Source organism: Anolis carolinensis, unplaced genomic scaffold (genome assembly GCF_035594765.1).
Source record: "Anolis carolinensis isolate JA03-04 unplaced genomic scaffold, rAnoCar3.1.pri scaffold_8, whole genome shotgun sequence".
NCBI lineage: Eukaryota > Metazoa > Chordata > Lepidosauria > Squamata > Dactyloidae > Anolis > Anolis carolinensis.
Window position 1 is genome coordinate 29,045,020 of NW_026943819.1, and position 12,077 is coordinate 29,057,096.

Consider the following 12,077-nt stretch of genomic DNA (forward strand, 5'->3'; position numbering starts at 1 on the left):
CAACAACCCTATCTTGAGCATTCTTTAGCGTTTCTCTTTTTTGGTATGGGGATATAAATTGATTTCCCCCCCCCCCAATCTGATGGCCATATTATAGCAATGTAATAAACTTTTCCGATAGTGTTTAAGGATGACACAGCTAACAGTAAGTGGCAGTTTTTATTAAGTGTGAAGGTACCTTAAAGAAACATCTCTCTTCCATCAGGCTCCTCGAAACAGCATCTTCACAGAAGTGCAAAAACATATAAGAGTATATTAAGAATGATTGGTTGGTTCAGAAAGAATTACTTTTTTTAGATACTACCCTTAAGAACAGTGAGCAAATCTTAGTTGTGTAAAAGGCCAGGGACTTTGCCTTTTACTGGCATCTATGTCAATTTCTATGAATAAGCCAGTGATCGATAAGAATTGCACAGTTTTGCCATCCTCTCCCTGAACCCTCTGATGTTCAGATGAGAAATAAACTGGTTTTATTTTAATTGCTAGCAAACAGGGTCAAGTGTTTTGAGAACAAAAAAGCCCAGTGTTTTGCTCTGAAACGATATTCTTTCATCCAAGAAGCTGAGCTGGCTAAGGCAGAGCAACCCAAATCGCACCAGCCGATAAAAGGCAATTGTTTCCAGTACAAAACAGCTTTCTCTCCCCCCAAATAAATATTAAAAGGAGAAAAAGATACTGCTAAGCATTGTTCTGTTGTAAGAACATTTCATCGCTGCTTTTGGACCTCCAAGAACACTCTGTATTGACAACTAAAGCTAGGACTTTCCTGCTCTTCCAAATTGAGATTGCAAGAAGCAATACTTTTATCTCCTCTATAAAACACACACATATTAGTATTATATATTAAGACCTGGAAAGTTGTAGCCTTGTGGATGCTGTTGAGTTTCAACTCCCATTATTCCTCAGCAAAGGCCAGAGCAGCCGTAAGAAATTTCCATTCAGACCAGTACTGCAAAAGGATAAGGAAAATGCATCTCCTTATTGTGATTTCCTTGCCTATCCTCAGCCTTTATCAATAAGAGATCTTATATTCTTTTTCTTTGTCATGCATTAGCCTTGATGGAGGAAAAAAAGGCAGAAAGCAGATCAACAGACTGAGGACTAGTTGATACGGACCCTGTATAGGCATGACTGTTGTTCAAAATTTAAGAAGCAGATTTCTATGTACATGCAAGACAGTGGCATTTGGTTACTGGGAAAAAGCAAGCTTGGTGAATGGTTTTGAATGGAGGGAGCCGTGCACAGAACTGACCAATTTATTTTGCAAGCACAACTGGAAATACCCAACAGAGACTATTTACATCCTTGTTTTATTGTGGGTGGTTTTTTTTTTTTTTTGGTAGAAAAATGAATGCAAGATTTTACAGATGGGTTTTTAATCATCAACAGTGCTTGACAAATTTATGCTCAATGTCTAAAAATGGTCGCAGTAACCAAGTACACAGATCGCAGGGACACCAGATTCGGTCCAGTCCCCTTCCTTGGTTTAGGAGAGAGGTTCGGATCCCTTTTTGGCACATGGAGGCCCTGCCAGAGAAGAGAGCGACCAGGACGCATCCCCAGGCTCCACGTCCGCCTCTTTGGGACTCAAAAGATCAGAAATTAGGTAGAGAAAGGATCATTATATGCACACTATTTACAGCCAACATCTCTTCTCGCAAAGGCTTTGTGAACATTTGGAAAGGATGGCCAGGATGAAAGAAAAATGAGACTAGAGTGGATTAAAAGTCTGCTTGAACTCCTGCATAGCTGTTGTTTTTAGTTAGACCAAAGCTATACAGCAGGCTTTTTCAAACTGTAGCTCTCCAAACTGTTTTGGACTTCAACTCCCAGAATTCCTAACCATTGGACAATCTGAATAGGGCTTGTATAGAGTTGTATGTCCAAACAACTGGAGAGCCTCCAGGTAATCCAGCTGTATCATTTCTACAGATGTTTCTATTTCATCTGATGCCTCTCCAGAATCCAGCTAAAGCAGGCATGGGCCAACTTCGGCCCTCCAGGTATTTTGGACTTAACTCCCATAATTCCTAATATCGGAATTGTGGGAATTGAAGTCCAAAACGCATGGGGTGCCAAAGTTGGCCCATGCCCGAGCTAAAACCTATGGTCCACCACACCAACAAAGACTTTGAAACTTCTGGATGTTGTTGAAGGCAGAAAGGATTCATCCTTCCCCCAACAGCTTACCTAATTGAACATACCTATCACTTGGGAACCTTGGTAGACAACACTGCAGATGAATTCCTTTGCTTAAGAATGGTGAAAAGTGGAAACACTGGTATACTTCAAATATAGATGTGAAAGACAAGGATACCCCCAGGGTATAGCTTCACAATGCTAGAAGAGCAAGCGTCCTTCAAAGCGTTATGTGTCATATCTGAACAAACAGGTGCGCTTTAAAATAAAATGATTTTTTAAACTTTTTCTAGTTGTCAGTTTTTGTCATATGTCAGTTTCCCTCCTTAAATAAAACCTATCCAACCTCTCTTTCTCTCATGCTTTACATGCCATAAAAGCCCTCCCTTGCAGTCAACAAAAACCAACTTTAGAGAGTACAGGGAACATTTCCAGCTTTTTCTAAGCAGATTTCCCTCTCTATGAAAAGAGAAAAGGGAAATCAGTCATGTTTTCCTTGAATAATAGAATACTCTTGAGACACTCTTTTAATCACTAGCCAAAGCTTTCAGAAGAATCTCTGTATTAAAAACTGGTCAGATTGATAAATAATGGCAATCCAAGTTGTGGTTTGCTGTGTTCTTTTTGGCTTATTGTCTCCAAATGTATCTAAGCAAGCAACCCGTCACCATCATTATTGGATTACAAACTCTAGTTTCTTTAAGCCAAGGCTTGTCACTACTTTATCCAGAAATGCAGCCTATCCCTGGCTTTCGAAACATGATTGGTCAGGCAAAGCAGGAGAAATACAGACCCAAATTGTTAGTTGGTCACTCATGGCTAAAGCAATAACAAGTCACGGCTAACAGAACCCATGGCTTAGGATGATGTGAGAATGTGGCTAGAAATAATTGTTTTGCGGCTAGAAAAGTAAATAGAAAAAATAGATGTAAACAGATAAAATTAATTCAACCCAAGCCTGAAACCGGGTTATTTGCATATCGTCTTAACACCGGTGACAGCTTTCTGTCCTCAGTATCTTGAGGGGCTGCTTATACATTTGCCATATGTGGGTGGGTGCCAACCGGAATTGCAGCCCTTACAAAGGCCTTGTTTCTTTAAGTTAAAAGATGCTCCGATCTATCAAAGAGAAAGTCAGTAGTGGCAACGTCCTCAAGCTGGTTCTGCCAAGTTTTGTTTGTCCCCCGCTCCCAGTTCCCCATAAATGGTTAGAGAGGAAAGGAAGGGGCGGTGAGAACGACAAATAAAGTGCAAAATGCTTCCGTTAAGTAGCATGAGGCAGAATGTGGGCGTGGATGAAACAATGGTGGCAAGCAAGCTGGCCGTGTCCCTTTCGGGAAGCACATGGAGTCAATAAAAATAGACGCCCTCCTGCCGCCCTGCCGCACCGACCAGTGCATAGCGAAGGAGCCACACCTTCAGATGTGCTAAATAAGGAGCCCAACCAGGTGTAAGTATCGATAAGAGTCACATTCCCCCAAAAGAGCTGAGGAAAAGCAGGTGAAAAGAAGAATGAGCTGTGCAGGACTGTTGAACTCACCACTTCTGAGTGTGCAGATCCCAGTCTGAAGGATCTTGTTAAAAGACGAAAACAGTGGAGCCCCTAGTCCCTCCTGCTCCGTCAAGATGCAGGCATGGCGCCTCTTTCACGTATGAGACAAGATGCCCCACCCCGTCCCAAAACATTTTTGTCTCGCACAAGAGCGCACCCAAAGAACAAGAAGTTTGCAGAGTCACAGGAAAGTGGGCTCATGTCGGTCAATTATTTCGGTACATCACAGAAGGGACTTGGGGAAGAAAAAGTTCATCCATCTACCTGCCTCGGAGGTGTGTGCTCCTGTGTGGGCAACCCTTTCGAGCGAATCTTCTCCCAACCAGGAGGTTGCAAGAGTGAGGGGGAAAGCACCAGTGAGTGGCTCTGGGGTGAGGGAATACCTTCCCAAGCAACTGTGGACTGTTCCAACTCAAGGGTCAGGCTGGGCAGGGAACGCTTTCCCGGAGGCGTTACGGCGTGTAGGCCGGAGGAGGCTGGAACTGGTTGATCACTTCGTACTCTGCCGGGTAAGGTTCGTTCTCCTCCATCTCCGAGAGGAGCTCCAAGGCCTGCTCCTCTTCTTCGGTGGGGTAGTGGCGCAGCAGGTTGGCCGCCGTGGCCAGGATGGAGGCCCCGCCCGCCCCAGCCACCAGGTAGAAGCTGACGGCGAAGGTGACGTACACCTGGGAGCCGTGGTATTTTTTGTGCTGCTGCTGCTGCGCCAGGATCAGCTCCGAGGCCCAGTAGCAGAACCCAATCACTGTGGCGCATTGCAAGACTGGGGGCAGAAGCAAGAGACAGGGAGGAAGGAAGAGGGTGTTTATCACATGCAGCATGTTCGATATCACAAGCTGTGGCTCTCTCAAGCAGAACAGCCATTTGCCTCTCAGCCCTTTCTTCCAGTTTTGTGAAACGTGAGTCTACGATGGGCAAACGACAGGGATTGCTCACCAGAATGAATGTAGCACAAGCCATCAAGTATTTTTCATCAGATATCATTTTAGGTCATTCTTACAGAGTTTATTTGCGCTGAATTCATTTTTGCGATGGGGCCAATCAAATATTTAATGCATTTATGCACTGATATCAATTAGATTCTATTGATATCAGTGTGTAAATGCATCCATTATTCAATTAGTCTACATGTGATAGAGAAAAAAAATAAACACATATTTGAATTCAGCACGAAAACCTCTATAATAATGACCTAAAATTATATCTGATGAAACATACTTGTTGGCTTGCGGTTAATTAGATTTTATTGAATGCATTAACTATTTGATTAGCCTCATCTCAAAAACTACACATGATAGAGAAAAAATACAGATCTGATTTCAGCGCAAAAAACTCTGTAAAACTGACCTAAAATTATATCTGATAAAAAATACTTGTTGGCTTGTGTTACAGGAATATGATGCGAAACATGCAGACTTTATAGTAGTCCACCATTTGTTATATTTTTAAAAGTTGATGTGATGGGGGGAAAATAAAGACATATTTAAAACGAGCATAAAAATGATTTAAACTGTGATACTCTCATTTCTGATTATTACAAAAAGTTTGATTATGTTGGCTTGTGAATTAGTCACATTATTGAGATTGAGCTGTCTGCTCCCCACAGGACACTCTTGCCATCATCAGCTACCTTACATTGTTTTCTTTCTGTAGCAGAACCAGTAAAATTAACTCCTGTAAAAACTCTAGGAGAAGCAATTCTCCTCTTCAAAATAGCAAAATATAGCTGGACAGGTTTAAGAGTTACATGGTTTTCCAGATACTTTTAGGACTGCAAAAACCAGCAGCCTTTGCTTTGATTTCCAAACCTGCTTCCACCCCAGCAGCCTACATCAAGGCCCATCCCAATCCGACTACCTGTGAGAATGTGAGCGAAAGCGTAACGCCGCGTGATCTTCAGTGCAGGATGTTTGGGTCCAAATACATCCAAGAGGAAGGCCGAAAGGCTGCAGACGATTCCCAAGAAGCAGAAAGCGGCAATGACCCGAAGCAGCAGCACTGTCTGGGGGTTCATGCAGTAGTCTAGGAGGGGGGAGAGAGGACTAAACATTAGCACCTTTAACCTCACAGTTGCTCCTAGATCATTCCTAGGATTCAACATAGAATTCAAGTTTGAGGCTTTGGTTTTGCCACATTTATCTGGAATATCTGCTAAATATCTGCAGCCCTGATGAGCTTGATTGAAAGTGCATTTCATTGGATTGACATGCACTTTCAGTTAAACCATTTCAGTGACACATTAACAGTGCCAGTAGCGGGATCTCTCAGTTCATTGTTCATAATTCGCTTTCTCATAACAGTCAACGGTTTTGGATGTCTTTTGACAGGATGTCTGACTCAACCTCAGGATTTCTCCAGCTTCCCTTGCAGTTAAGAACTTCCTTCTTTTTCTGACAATGTTGTCCAGTTGGAGATTTCAGTCATTTGTGCTAAAAAATGCAGCCATGGGCCCTCCAGTGTGTTCGCATTCCTCAAAGATCTTTCGCCCTAGTTAGGAATTCCACCCAAACCTGTCTTGTTGCTTTTACTGTGACAACAAGCTGCACCACACAGGGAAATATACTTTCAGCAAGAGGAAAAACACCCATCAAGTACAGCATGTGGTCCTTCAGGAAACCAGCAGTAATCGCAACAAGGCAGTGCCTGTAAACAAGAACTACACCACGTTACAGTGACTGTGAAGCGGAACTCCAGCTACGTTCGGAGGAAATTCCCATGTTGCGTTTCACTGACATGTCAATGGCTTTACCAACAATGATGAACCCGGCCAGGCCAGGTTTTTTTTTTTCCTTTCTTTTGCAAAAGCAAAATTATGAAGGCTTAAGAGCGAATGGTGTGTTTCTGTGGAGTCACACAAATGGCCTTTTGGGGTTTCATGTAGCCCACTAGACAAGATATATTACTATCTTAATAGGCGAGCATACCTTGAAAGCTCAGAGCAGACCGATATTTTGAACATTAAACATTTTAAAGACAACTTTAAGCGTGTGGGCGCAATATTATCTGATGTTGCTCAAGCTGGAGAAGCTTACCGCACCCACAATGAGTTTTTGAATATTTAGAGGTTTGAGCAATAGACATGTTATTTATTATTACTAACTGCATTTCTATACCGCTTTTCTCACCCCTGGGGGGACTCAAAGTGGTTTACAACACAATATATGGCAAAACTGAATGCCTCACATATGTATAAAATATATCACATATCTAAATCAAAAACATATAACTAGATTAAACCATTAAAACTATACAAACATCAAACATAGACATAAACATGAAACATGTTATTGCAGCAATGAATATAGACCCCGTTATCTTCCCCCACCCCCCATCTCCCTCCCCATAGAGTTTCATCCCTCCTTTTAATACCCTCCCCATATTTCTTTAATTGTATTTCAGAAAGGGGTTTGTGTGAGTAAGTGGACTGCTGTTTAAGAAGTCCAAAGGCGCTTTGTCTCAGAAACTCATCCTAAGCTTTTTTTGGGTCCTGGCCTAATTAACGCACTCTTAAAAAAAATTCTACACTTATTCATCCCTGTTTATCTAGCTAATTTTTCTGTTGTTTCCAGAAGATATTCAGCAATACACTGTTCTAATTTTTAAAGTTCACCAGGCTTGTAAAGGGCGAAAGAGCTGATCTGATTCAGACCATAAATGCAACATGAAATGTAGACAGACAAGTAAGAATTAGCTAGTAATTTCACCAGCATGACCCCGCTATGTATTATCATTTGAAATCCAAACAAGAGTTCTAGGGACTTTAGAACTCATGAATGGTGAAGGAAATTAAAAATGATAAGTCCTCCTATTTTTTATGTGCTGACAACAAACATGCGGAAAATGAGAAAAAGATTCTGACATTTCTAGCAGAGAACATTTCAAGAGGCAGCTTTTCCTGGTTCAACACTATCCTGTCTTGTTCTATTTTTTCCACCATGACAACAAGTAGCATTTACTGCCAATTCAGTAAAATATGTGCTTATTTTCAGGTTGTTTCATTTGTAGCAAGCACAGTACAGCAACGTAATCAAAGACCAAGGCGGTATGTGCCTGGAGCCTGATGTACCAGGGAACATGCCAAGTTGCCAGAGCCAGGGACATCAGAATGACTCAGCCTCTTCAGAATACAAAACAAACTTCCTCATGCTCTTAATCACAGAATTATCACGTGCAGCTCTATGGCATTGTGGCAACAGACAGGAAATGTATATATTATGTTTGGTAACTATATAATACTATATATACTACGAAACAATTTTCATTGTTTTTGAGTCACAGAAGTTCACTTTTGCTTTTGGAAAAATAAGTATATTTTTATAAGCACCGCTAGAGGAAGTTGAAGTCTACTTAAGAGGTGAATTCCTCTTCTTGGAGAATTCCAGGAGAGGAAATTACATCTCCTTTTTCTTAACCAGAAAAATAGGAGGTAGTCAACGGTTGTCAAAACAGCCTTGGGGGCAACATGTGGCCTCTCCTGCATCTGTGTTTGGTGCAAGTTATGTTTTAGTATTTTTGTGTGTTTTGTCTATAGTAGATACTTTATGCTCATATGGTTTTAACTGTTGTACCTGCCTTAGGAGAGGCAGGTAATAAATAAAATATAAGCAGGCAGTTACTAAGTTAGAAACATCTGACTTACAAATTATTCATAGTTAAGAACGGGGGCGAGACAATGGGAAGTGAGAGAAATCTACCTCATGGCAAGGAAATTCACTCCTGAAAGTGGGAAAAGGTGTCTCAACTGAAGCTTTATCTCCAATCCTTATTTCCACATCAAGCCACATTTTTCAAAATCCAATTCTCACAGGGACAGAAAGTGAGGTGGAATCTTCTGAACAGGGGCACAGGCAGCAATGGAAACACCACAGGGGTGTTAACCCTTCCCTATACTATCCAAAACTTATGTACGGTTGGCGTTACACTTAAGAAATGTCCCTGTTCCGACTTACATGCAAATTCAATTTAAAAACAAACCTACATAACCTTTCTTGTTCAAAACCTGGGGACTGCCTGTATTGTTATTTCGGTGAAATATTGTGTAGCATTTTCAAAAGGTTGCATCAAATGTTGATTTCAAAGTTCACCCCATCCCACACTTCCGTCTCACCTTTGAGTAACTCGGGGTCAACATATCCAAGCACATCAGCGACACCCAGCTCCTGGCGCATGCAAGTGCCACCATGAATCCGTAGCCAGGCAGGCTCTGCCAGCGCAGTGCAAAGAGCCGTGATGGAGAGGGCGCCAGGCAAAGCCGAAGCCAGGCTCCTCTCCGGCTGCTTTGGCAAGGCGCTGCCATCCTGGCCTCTCCGCCGGCGCCCTCCGGGCAGCACCGAACCACTAGGGGTGTACATGGGGCCAGGCGATCCCTTCCGAGCTCAAGGCAAATAGTCTAAAGGGGTACGATTGCGTCCGGAAGCACTTGAGATTGCAGCGAGGCCTTGAGCAAGGTCTTGTCGATGTGTTTAGGTCCAGGTCCGGAGAAAGCAGGAGGCCTGCAAACAGAACAGGCTGTTAAATGGAGAAGGGATAATAATAATAATAATAGTAATTTGTTCTTATATCCTGCCCCATCTCCCCAAGGGGACTCGGGGCGGCTTACAAAGGTACCATGCCCAAACAATATAAAAATATAACAGTAAAAACAAATCCAAACACAGCAATAAATACATCAAGAAACAACAACAATTTAAAAACAATTAAAACATGTTCAATGCCCTGGAGCGGTATAGTTGGTACTTCAATCTTCAGACTAAGGGCGAGGAATAAGGTTAACAAGGTGCAATGCATTATAACTTCTAGTGGAATGGTATAGCGATAAGGTACAAAGTGTTGGAATAAAAAGTGGTAGGGGCTCACTTTGATGTTCTTCTTAATTAAAAATGGTTTTAAAAAACCAGGTTTTCAGATCTTTCTTGAAGGAGGTCAGTGTGGGCGCTAGATGAGCTAAAGGTGATTTTACAAGAATGTGAACCTTTATCAAAATAGTGAAATTGTTGAATATTACTCTGCCCCTGTGACTCGGATAAAATAGAAACAATAGAGCATGTGCCCCTTCAGTGAATGAATAGGCCCAATAGAGCTGTCATCAGAATACTTCTTTATGTTTTAAAAGTGTATGGCACTTTATTACTGTTACTCATTTCCATGATACAGCACTTTATGAAACCTGTCCCCACTGGTTTGCTTTTAATTACTCTGATTTTATCTGCTTGGATTTTAATGTATTGTCCATTATTTTATTTTGTGTATCGTTGGAATGTTTTAAGTTTTTGTCAAATACGTTGTGTTGTTGTTTCCATCTTGTCCCTGTTGTGAGCCGCCCCGAGTCCCTTCGGGGAGATGGGGCGGGATATAAAATAAAGTTTATTCTTTTCGGCAGGCCTTTGGAGATACAGTCATTAATTAATCAGCCCCTGAGAGTTTTTAATAATCTATCCCGTTTTTATTACGATTTTACCATTTATGTGTTTTAAATGCAATTTTTTATCCTGTATTTTGGTTTTAATTGATATATTATATTACTGTTTTATCTTTTTATAGTGTGATTTGTATTATGTTGCCTGTGTTTTGTTCTATGTTGTTTGGGCCTCTGCCCCATGTAAGCTGCCTCGAGTCCCCGCGGGGAGATGGTGGCGGGGTATAAAGTATTATTATAATTATTATTACAGTAGAGTCTCACTTAGCCAACACTCGCTTATCCAACATTCTGGATTATCCAACACATTTTTGTAGTCGATGTTTTCAATAAATCGTGATATTTTGGTGCTAATTTCGTAAATACAGTAATTACTACATAGCATTACTGCGTATTGAACTACTTTTTCTGTCAAATTTGTTGTATAACATGATGTCTTGGTGCTTAATTAGTAAAATCATAACCTAATTTGATGTTTAATAGGCTTTTCCTTATTATGTTGGATAAGTGAGACTCTACTGTATTGGGTTTATGGTTCCCGTCCCCTTGATCAGGTTGTGTAAGTGTTATGTATTGCTATATATTGTATTGTTTTACTTTGCTTAATAATGTGTTATTGTGTTGCTATGTAATGTATGTGTTGTTTTTATGATTGCAAACCACCCTGAGTCCCATCCGGGAGATAGGGCGGTATATAAATAAAGTTTTACTATTACAGTAGAGTCTCACTTATCCAAAATTCGCTTATCCAACGTTCTGGATTATCCAACACATTTTTGTAGTCGATGTTTTCAATAAATCGTGATATTTTGGTGCTAATTTCGTAAATACAGTAATTACTACATAGCATTACTGTGTATTGAACTACTTTTTCTGTCAAATTTGTTGTATAACATGATGTCTTGGTGCTTAATTAGTAAAATCATAACCTAATTTGATGTTTAATAGGCTTTTCCTTATTATGTTGGATAAGTGAGACTCTACTGTATTGGGTTTATGGTTCCCGTCCCCTTGATCAGGCTGTGTAAGTGTTATGTATTGCTATATATTGTATTGTTTTACTTTGCTTAATAACGTGTTATTGTGTTGCTATGTAATGTATGTGTTGTTTTTATGACTGGAAACCGCCCTGAGTCCCATCCGGGAGATAGGGCGGTATATAAATAAAGTTTTACTATTATTATTATTGTGTTGTCGAAGGCTTTCATGGCCGGGATCACAGGGTTGTTGTATGTCTTTCGGGCTGTGTGGCGATGTTCCAGAAGCATTCTCTCCTGACGTTTCGCCCACATCTATGGCAGGCATCCTCATGGGTCCATACCTCACAACCTCTGAGGATGCCTGCCATAGATGTGGGCAAAACGTCAGGAGAGAATGCTTCTGGAACATGGCCACACAGCCCGAAAGACATACAACAACCCTATTATTATTATTATTATTATTATTATTATTATTATTATTATTATTATTATTTGGGTCCCGTGAGTGAGAAAATTGGGATGTAAATAGATTTATTATTATTAATTATTATTGGAACAACTTCTAAACTGGGACACAGGCCGCAAAGGAAACCCCATAAGGATGTTCAGGTGTTCCTCCAAGCTACGCTCTTTCCCATGAGCCCCACACGCCATTTAGAGCGGGATCAAACAGGTACAATGATCAGGCCAGGAAAGGGATCGGGCCTAGAAGCCTCTCGGAAGGGGGGCAGCAACAAAGAGGCCCAGAGAGAGCGAGGCCCGGCCGGGCTCCTCTCCTTCGCTCCCTTCTCCCTCCCTTCGCCCGCCTTCCCGCTCCGGAGCCTCACCTCGGTCCCTGCGCCGCCTCAGGGGCCTCGAAGCCCGGCCATCGGGGCCTCTCGCCGCTCTTTCTCCTCAGCCCGGCCCTTCCGGTCCCGAAGAGCCCAACGAGCGCTTCCGTTTCCGCCTTCCTTCCGCCGAGAGCGTGCGCGTGACGTCACCACGCCGGGCGTCA

At 41.8% G+C, this 12,077-nt stretch overlaps 1 protein-coding gene across 1 annotated transcript; it reads right to left on the minus strand.

The window, feature by feature from the left end:
- Positions 1–145: 145 nt before the first annotated feature.
- Positions 146–12,065, minus strand: tmem127 (transmembrane protein 127). Its single transcript, XM_062961299.1, has 4 exons — positions 11,911–12,065; positions 8,796–9,180; positions 5,546–5,710; positions 146–4,451 (listed from the first exon to the last, which is right to left on the minus strand). The coding sequence occupies exons 2-4, from the start codon at positions 9,037–9,039 to the stop codon at positions 4,144–4,146; spliced, it is 717 nt and encodes a 238-aa protein (XP_062817369.1). The 5' UTR covers positions 9,040–9,180; positions 11,911–12,065; the 3' UTR covers positions 146–4,143.
- Positions 12,066–12,077: the final 12 nt, after the last annotated feature.